This window comes from Morus notabilis, unplaced genomic scaffold (assembly GCF_000414095.1).
Source record: "Morus notabilis unplaced genomic scaffold, ASM41409v2 Scaffold109, whole genome shotgun sequence".
Lineage (NCBI taxonomy): Eukaryota > Viridiplantae > Streptophyta > Magnoliopsida > Rosales > Moraceae > Morus > Morus notabilis.
This window is the reverse complement of record NW_010363046.1, coordinates 506,999-516,901: the sequence shown is the minus strand read 5'-3', so window position 1 is coordinate 516,901 and position 9,903 is coordinate 506,999. Positions and strand designations below refer to the sequence as shown.

At 34.9% G+C, this 9,903-nt stretch overlaps 1 protein-coding gene across 1 annotated transcript; it reads right to left on the bottom strand.

Moving 5' to 3' along the window:
* Positions 1-3,631: 3,631 nt before the first annotated feature.
* LOC21400361 (auxin efflux carrier component 3) lies at positions 3,632-7,773 on the bottom strand. The gene is made up of 6 exons (XM_010103426.2): positions 6,109-7,773; positions 5,690-5,996; positions 5,490-5,575; positions 4,573-4,730; positions 4,369-4,445; positions 3,632-4,263 (listed from the first exon to the last, which is right to left on the bottom strand). The coding sequence occupies exons 1-6, from the start codon at positions 7,370-7,372 to the stop codon at positions 4,197-4,199; spliced, it is 1,959 nt and encodes a 652-aa protein (XP_010101728.1). The 5' UTR covers positions 7,373-7,773; the 3' UTR covers positions 3,632-4,196.
* Between the last annotated feature and the right edge of the window lie 2,130 nt (positions 7,774-9,903).

Sequence of the window (9,903 nt, the reverse complement as noted above, 5' to 3'; positions counted from 1 at the left end):
TGGATGTTTAAAATATTATCATATCAATTAATGATAAAAAATTAGATATACTAATAAAAAAAAATAACAATTCTCATATCACATCAATTATACATCAAAATTAGAATTTAAGTGGGTCTCCCTAGCATTACTCCTTTATATTTCTCTCTCGGAAATACATGGCCACAACTTAAAAAAAATAAAAGGTGAAGAAAAGGAAAACTAAAAAGGAAGCTGACAAATAACTAAAAGCAAAATTAACCTTTAAAAAAAACCTAACTTTCCTTTCCTTTATTTACGTGTTGTTTAAAGGAAATGAAAGGAACCTAGGTAAACATGGATATTTATAAGTGTTTCTGTAGTATCATTGATAAATATAAGTCTTTATACAGATAAAAGGGACAAGAATATATCAACAAAGTACTAATATCTTTTTCTTGCTTTTTTTAAATAATGTCTCCTGATCAATGTTTGGATATTTTTAGACACTTTCGTAATTATTATCTGCTAAAGTCTATTAATATTTACAAATATAATAAAAGTAAGAAAAGTACATATTAATCAATAGATTTTTTGGTGAACATTTACAATGAATAGATTATTGAACTCTAATGGGCTGTACCTAAAAGAAATCTACTCGATCCTAGTTGTTAACATTAATGATATTATAACGAAAATTTTTACGATAGGATTTGTGCTATCATTTTCCTTGTGAAAGGGGAAAAAAAAAACAAAAAAAAAAAAAAAAAAAGATTTCTAACCAGATCACCACTCTAGCTAGTTGGGGTAATTGAATTGTCCTCATCTCCCCAAGTATAGGGTAATGGTAGGGTAGGATTGTGGGCGCATCAAAAGCCAAAACCTAAAATGAAAAGTGTGGTAAGCTATTCGCTTTTGACTCCAGCAACTTTCCACTTTTCTTATCTCACATTTTCTCTGACAGCTTCCCATTAGAAGCCCCTCTAAAGTGCTCAAGAGAAGAAGTACAAAATTAAATTGAAAAAATAAAATAAAATAAATAGAAAGAAGACATGCTTTTATATTTGCCTTTCTTTTTTTTTTGTGTTTAATGGACATTTGATTCATAAATTCAGAATTATTTTTAATTTATGTGTATTTTTTATTTAAAAAAAATACTATAATAAATTATAAATTATGATTTTCAAATCAGAATATGAATCTACCAACTAAACAATCAGTTTAAAAGAGAAGAAGTACAAAATTAAATTGAAAAAATAAAATAAAATAAATAGAAAGAAGACATGCTTTTATATTTGCCTTTCTTTTTTTTTTTGTGTTCAATGGACATGGACATTTGATTCATAAATTCAGAATTATTTTTAATTTATGTATATTTTTTATTTAAAAAAAATACTATAATAAATTATAAATTATGATTTTCAAATCAGAATACGAATCTACCAACTAAACAACCAGTTTAAAGGAAGCCAAACCAATTCCCTGTCGTTCTCAACAATACATCATCATTTTTGTTTTAGGCACAAGGTGAATGGTGTCTAAAGAGTGTTCCTCTTTTTTTTAGCTTATAATCATATCCTACGCAAAATTACAAACCAAGAAAGACGACAAACGCAAATAATTGCTGGATGCACGGACAAATGAAAACCAAACTTTGAACAAAAGGCAGTAAAGGAAAATCAATAACAATAGTAATAGAATATGCTCTCTTCTCCTATTCCTTTTTCTTTTTTTTTTCTTTTTTTTTTTCCCTTCAATTCATTCACAATCAGACTATTAAAAAACTACATGCCTAACCCAAAATGAAGAGAATGAATTACATATCATTGACTATACTACCTTTTTTTCCTTTCCTGGTTTCCCTCTCATCTTGTCTCCCTTAGGCTACACGGGGAGGCTAGCTTGCGTTGGTTTCCCCCCCTCGTGCTTTAGAAAATTAGACAAGCTTTGGCTTTTAATGTGGGGGCAAATGATGCTTATAACAGGGCTTTTTTTTTTTTTTTTTTTTTTCATTCACTAAGTCAAATTCTTCTAAGCTCCAACAATTTTGGAAGAAGCAAATCTCGGGGCATTCTCCAATCTTCTTGATCTTCCCAGAAATCCTCATGTGCTAACAACTTAGATATACTAATAAAAAAAAATGACAATTCTCATATCACATCAATTATACATCAAAATTAGAATTTAAGTGGGTCTCCCTAGCATTACTCCTTTATATTTCTCTCTCGGAAATACATGGCCACAACTTAAAAAAAATAAAAGGTGAAGAAAAGGAAAACTAAAAAGGAAGCTGACAAATAACTAAAAGCAAAATTAACCTTTAAAAAAAACCTAACTTTCCTTTCCTTTATTTACGTGTTGTTTAAAGGAAATGAAAGGAACCTAGGTAAACATGGATATTTATAAGTGTTTCTGTAGTATCATTGATAAATATAAGTCTTTATACAGATAAAAGGGACAAGAATATATCAACAAAGTACTAATATCTTTTTCTTGCTTTTTTTAAATAATGTCTCCTGATCAATGTTTGGATATTTTTAGACACTTTCGTAATTATTATCTGCTAAAGTCTATTAATATTTACAAATATAATAAAAGTAAGAAAAGTACATATTAATCAATAGATTTTTTGGTGAACATTTACAATGAATAGATTATTGAACTCTAATGGGCTGTACCTAAAAGAAATCTACTCGATCCTAGTTGTTAACATTAATGATATTATAACGAAAATTTTTACGATAGGATTTGAAAAAGAAACTATTGATAATTATTTATTGTGTATATTTATTTTATTTTAATTTGATTTTTTATCACATTTAACAGTTAAAAAAATTTAATTTAGATATTATAAGACGTTGGATATATTTATCCTTCTAAAAAAACCAACTTTAGCAGACTGGAGGGGGGAAACGATGATTGTGATGCACATTGCACTGACGTGCTATCATTTTCCTTGTGAAAGGGGAAAAGAAAAACTAACAAAAAAAAAAAAAAAAAGATTTCTAACCAGATCACCACTCTAGCTAGTTGGGGTAATTGAATTGTCCTCATCTCCCCAAGTATAGGGTAATGGTAGGGTAGGATTGTGGGCGCATCAAAAGCCAAAACCTAAAATGAAAAGTGTGGTAAGCTATTCGCTTTTGACTCCAGCAACTTTCCACTTTTCTTATCTCACATTTTCTCTGACAGCTTCCCATTAGAAGCCCCTCTAAAGTGCTCAAGAGAAGAAGTACAAAATTAAATTGAAAAAATAAAATAAAATAAATAGAAAGAAGACATGCTTTTATATTTGCCTTTCTTTTTTTTTTGTGTTTAATGGACATTTGATTCATAAATTCAGAATTATTTTTAATTTATGTGTATTTTTTATTTAAAAAAAATACTATAATAAATTATAAATTATGATTTTCAAATCAGAATATGAATCTACCAACTAAACAATCAGTTTAAAGGAAGCCAAACCAATTCCCTGTCGTTCTCAACAATACATCATCATTTTTGTTTTAGGCACAAGGTGAATGGTGTCTAAAGAGTGTTCCTCTTTTTTTTAGCTTATAATCATATCCTACGCAAAATTACAAACCAAGAAAGACGACAAACGCAAATAATTGCTGGATGCACGGACAAATGAAAACCAAACTTTGAACAAAAGGCAGTAAAGGAAAATCAATAACAATAGTAATAGAATATGCTCTCTTCTCCTATTCCTTTTTCTTTTTTTTTTCTTTTTTTTTTTCCCTTCAATTCATTCACAATCAGACTATTAAAAAACTACATGCCTAACCCAAAATGAAGAGAATGAATTACATATCATTGACTATACTACCTTTTTTTCCTTTCCTGGTTTCCCTCTCATCTTGTCTCCCTTAGGCTACACGGGGAGGCTAGCTTGCGTTGGTTTCCCCCCCTCGTGCTTTAGAAAATTAGACAAGCTTTGGCTTTTAATGTGGGGGCAAATGATGCTTATAACAGGGCTTTTTTTTTTTTTTTTTTTTTTCATTCACTAAGTCAAATTCTTCTAAGCTCCAACAATTTTGGAAGAAGCAAATCTCGGGGCATTCTCCAATCTTCTTGATCTTCCCAGAAATCCTCATGTGCTAACAACATAATTCGAGTTTAATTCGATGATCCTGATCCCCCTAGAGTGTGACACACAATTAGTCAATATTCATGAAAAACTGATCTCTTCATTTGGCTTTTGTATCTCGGCTAATTAGGGAAACGCATGCCATAATTTACAATCCAAGGACTATGTAGTAGAGAAGAGTGATTGGTAATGCTATCAACATGCCAAATATCACCCTGCAGTTTTGGCAGCACAAAGGACATTAATTAGTTCTAGCAAAAAAAAAAAAAAAAGTAAAAAATAAAACAGGTCACGTGGTGTAATTGAAACTTTTGACTTACGCAGTGCTAAGGATGGCTGGATGGACATTGTACTCTTTGGCAAAAACAAAAGGAACAATCCCTTGTGGAAGTGCAGCCTACATTTAAACAATCAAAATAATACTCAGAACAAACTAATTGACAATAAATAAATAAATAAATAAATAAAATTACAGTATTTATTGAAAAAAAAAGGATAGAAAAGAAAGTTAATTATGTTTTTACCTGAACAATAGCTACATGGAGAAGAGTACCACGAAGGCCAACGGCAATGGAGGCCGCGGCCATGACCGCCGGGCCAGTAAGGAACCTCACAGCCATGGCAAAGGTGGCTACCGAGTTCCCACATGCAATTATCTTGGGCTGAAGGGCCATAAAGAGACCTACAATATTTAGTAGTAACCACAACAACCAGATACATCAGAAGAAATATACACCCCATGAGGCCTTAATAATTATTCACAGAAGTTTCAACCACATAAAATAAAGAAAAGGGAAACAAAAAAATAGGTAGATGTCAATAACCAATGCTCGGCCACCGACCCATGGACCGCAAGTGACGTTGAGATGAGGCCCCACATGTCGGGTGGGTCAATTCTAACTTATACATTAGTCTAAAATGGAACTTCCTTAGCTAAGCTAATTAAGCCTTGGCTAATAATCTCTAATCATGGACCAATACTACAGGACAACAATGCTACACATTAATAAAATATGAGTAATATGGTATAAGGTCTATAAGTGAAGTGTTTAGTGTCCTTAAGAATTTTTTCTAACTGTGTGACAAACAAAGGTGTCCTGAGAATGGATAGCCATAACCAAATATAATAGTACGACAGACAAGCGTAGACATCACTGCCAAAGTGCCAACCTATTTGCCTAACTAGTTCATATGATCTAAATTATGCCACGGCTGCTACACTTTTGCCCAAAACAATTCTCACCATTAATATATTTATCTATGTATAATCCCATTTGGCGCCGCAGATGATTTCTATATTAATAAAAATTCAACTTTGAAAAATATCGAGATTTCAATTATGAGGATGGAGAAGGGAAGTAAGAATTAAAGCTAAAATTATTATTATTATTATTATATATTAAAAAAGTGAAGAGGTACTTATATGATTATATCCACTCACCTAAGCTGAACATAGCCATACCAAGCCCTGCATCTGACAGTATGGAGATTGATTGCTTTATTATTGCCGGCATACTCACATGCCACCTACAAATAAAGAGAAAAACAAAACCCCGACAAAAAAAGAAAAATTAACTAGATAAAACTTAAGTAAATATATAATTGGATTTTTCTTTTTTTGGGGTTAAATTATTGGCTAACCGGAAAGAGACGAGAGACCAAGCGAGACCAATGAGGCTGGAGTAGGTGTTTGGGTTTCTGATAAGCTTCCTCCATACCATGATCAAGATCAGACGGGTCATGACACTCGCCGGAGGCATTTGCTTTCCGACACCGGCGTCCGGGTTTTCAGTGATCTTTGGGTGTAGCTCCGCCGTCGAGCTGGACCCCAGTTTGTTGAGTCCAGTGGGACCCATCTGATCCTTTTCCCTTTCCTGATCGTCTCCCTCGACGGTCCTCCCAGCAAAGCTGAACGCTTCTCCAGCAAATCCCTCACTGTCCGGAACAGCTTCACGCATCATAATAACCACATTTTGAATAATAGTATTTAATTAAATCAAGCTCGTGTATTTGAATATTAATTAATTTTGTTGAATAATTAATTAATCAGTTAAATGTACCTTTGTTTTCTCCATTCTGAGGGTGATCAGCGACCAACATTCTGATCTCCTTCGCACCCTGATCGGACCGTCCTGATTGCTCGTTCGAGGCGCCGAAATCCGTCCCGCCAAACACGTGGAGTCCGCCGCCTTCCGACACCGGCGAGGCGCTCGAGCTCCACACGAACATGTGGAGCTCTTTCGCGTCGTGGTTCGCTTTGCTCACTGAGCTCTGCTGTTGCTGCTGCTGTTGTTGCGGAGGCTTATCTTGCGTCGGCGGCTGCTGATTCTTCGCATTTTTAGTCACTGCGGACGCGAATTCCGGGTTCGGAGCAGGGTACGACGAAGGAACCGTCTGCGCTGGATAGAATCCGAACCTCGGGGAGGCGATCGTCTGGGCCATCGGCGCGCAATTCTCCTCGAAATTCGACGGCCTTGGGGTCGGGCCGCGCGAGGACTGAACCGAGTAGAGGTCGGCGGGGCCGAAGTTGGAATGCCGGGCCGGGAAGCCCTGGACTCCCATCATGGAGTAGAAATCGGCGTTGTTGAAGTTGGAGCCTCGCGGCGTAGGGTTCCGGGACGAGCTAAGGCTGTAAATCTCGGCTCCGGTGAGGTTCGACGGCCGCGGCGTCATCGCCAGAGACCGCCTCGAAGCGTTGGACTTCCTCACCGTCACGTGGAGCTTCCCGTCGTCGCCGATCTCGGCGTCGGTCTCGAGAAAGTCCCTTCCGTCGAGAGAAACGACGTCGGAGTCGACCTTGAAAGACACAATCGACGCCGCCGTCTCCGGAAACTGCTCCATGATCAGCATCTTGGCGCCGCGATACTCGAACAGGAAAAGGAGAAGCGTATACCAGATTATACACTGCAGAACCACGACCTGAACCATGAGGCTTCCGGAATACTCCCCGTACATGGCGATCAGAAGGGGAATTCCCATAACTAGGGTGTTAGGCAAGGTGGAAAGAGAGAAGATCGTGATCATCCACTCCAGACTTCCGTTCTTGGTGAAATTCGTCCAGATTGCGAGGACGGAAAGCATGATGATCTTCTGGAGAGTGTCGGCGGCGATGAAGCGGAAGTTCATGGCGTAGATATTGTTGGTGGAGATGAAATGGAAGGACAAGAGAGGGACTGCGAAGATCGCGACGAAGCGGTTGATGCCGGAGCATTGGTCCGGCGAGAAGATCTTCCACCACCGGACGGAGCCGTAGGCCAAGATCATCGCCACGTACAGAGGAACCACCGCCGTCAAGACGGTGTAAAGGTCCTTCCAAGTAATCATGGTGGTCACTGGTTAGAAAATTTTCAGATCTTACAGACGAGGGCCAATGGCATGTAAATGTAAATTTAAAGGGGAAGGAGGGGCAAATTGGGAAGAGAGGGGAAAAAACCGTTAGTTAACTAACTGTGAGAGAGAGAGAGAGAGAGAGAGAGAGAGGGAGAGAGAGAGAGAGAAGAGAAGGATAATAATGGGAATGTGGAAGTGTCGTATCTGCAAAAGCTTAAGGCTCTGCCTCTGCCAGTTTTTTTTTTTTTTTTTTTTTTCTCCTCTTGTGTTTCAGGTTCTACTACTTCTGATAAGTCTAGAGAGAGAAAGTGAACACTCAGGAAAACAGAAACGCAGTAGAGAGAGAGAAAACGAGAGTGATTTTACAATGGGCGTTAACTCCATGAGGAATATATATAGACGAGGAGAGAGAGTGGTCGATATATAAGTGACAAGATAGAGAGGGGCAAAACTCTGAAAAGCTCTTGTGGGGTTAGAATTTAACCGCCTTATATGGTTAACTTAACCCTACGCTTGGGTTAGCGTTTATGTGTGTAATGTATTTATTAATTTTGTACTTGTCCATGTGGCAGTTTTTGTGTGGTACAGGTTCTTCAATAACGTCTCACTCTTATTTATTCAGTTCCTTTTCTTTTCTTTTCTTTTCTTTTTTATTTTTTTTTATTTTCCTTATCCTTAATTCCTTAATTCCTGATGTTTATTTTTTTCTTTAATACGTTTTTCGGCTTAAGTTTTGGAAGATGAGAAAGTCCATTTAGTTAAGTAACCCCCTGCTGAATTTCAGGGCCGGTGGTCATCACCTTATTTGGGAAAATCGTTGGAATGAAAGTTTCACATTTTATGTGTGTGTGTGTATAGATATGTATTATAGTACTAAAGTACATGTAATTACTATGTCGGCATTTGCAAGATGGATATGAGCTTAAGGTCGTTAGGTTTAAGGTTAATTAGCACAAAATAAAACCGACAATGAAGAAATAAACCAATGAGGCAGTTAATTAGTCAATTAGTTTTAGTTAATAGTTAGGTATTTGCTAATTAACTAATTCTCTTTCTTTTTTATAGGAATTTACTAATGACGGCACTAAAGAAATGTACTAAGGAGGCAGTGCCATATCAATGAAGAAGGAAATGCAAATTGTTTAAGACAGCCTCTTTGTAACAGGACTCAACCTCTCTCACATTTGTAATTGTACCCCTAACCGACCGTCAACTTTTTTTTTGTCGATTAAATTGAAAACCCCTAATTTGTTCATCTTTTTTATTAAGACAAAGTTGCAATAATAATAATATAGGTTTTTTTTTTTTTTTTTTATTGTTTAACGAAATGATTTGGGGAGTTATAAGTGGCTATAAATAATAATACATGATTGTTAGTGTCTAATAAAATAATTTATAAGGTGGTAAACGTGGATAAAAATTTAGAGGCGTCAGTGCCACAATCATATAACTTTTTCTTGCAATATCAAGTAGCATATGACATTTGTTCTTCAAGTTCAGAGCTTTATATTGACAATAGTTTCACGTGTCCTAACTTTTGTAAACAAGTGAATTATACGTGTGATTCTCTTACTACCTTAGTTAATATTAAATATCAGGATATATGTTTAGAATCGTTCATATGTTTCACCAATCTATATGTGAACACATCAAAATTCCAACACTACTTTATAAACAAAAGTAATGAGGCCACTTTTACGTCCTTCCTTTTTGACATTGCAATATCTGGTTATATATATATTATTAGCCACAGTTTTGTTTTGCTATGTAGTAATAATGCACAACGCGGTTTAATTAATTTGTAGGATTTGTCAAATACTCCTTGGCAATGGCACGTAAAGAAAGTATTAAGCGAAGAAAATCATATTCATGGAATGGCAAAGATCTAACAAAATATGAATGAAAAATTAGATGTTTATGTAAATTTATAGTATTCTTCTAATTGCAATGAAGTTTTAATGCTTATTAGCTAACTTCATTCATTTAAAAGAGCAATTATGTATGAATTATGATCAGGAGTTCGTTTCCCTATTTTCATCTCTAAAATTAATTTTTAAAACACTAGTCATAATGGCTTAGTTTGGTATTGCTTTTCCCTCCCAAAATCAGCTTCTGCTTGTAACAGAAGCTGATTTTATTGTTTGGTAAATCTCTTTAAAAGTGCTTTTTGTAGAATTTTTAAGAATCTACAGCCAAAACCAGAAGCAGCCTAAAGACAACTTTAGCTTTTAGATTGTACAGGAATCAGCATAGTACAATTAATGAAACTTTCATAATATCCATAATACTCCTAATAAAATTTGAAATTTACAATCTTCCCAATGTAAAATTCACTCGTAATATAATATAATATAATATAAAAATAATATTGTAACAAATAATATCATAATTATATTAATTACTCTAATATTATTATTTTATCATATAATATGATATTATAATAATATTATAATTATTTTAATATAATTATTATATTCTATATAATAGTTATATAATATATTATTTAATAATAGTTTTATTATATT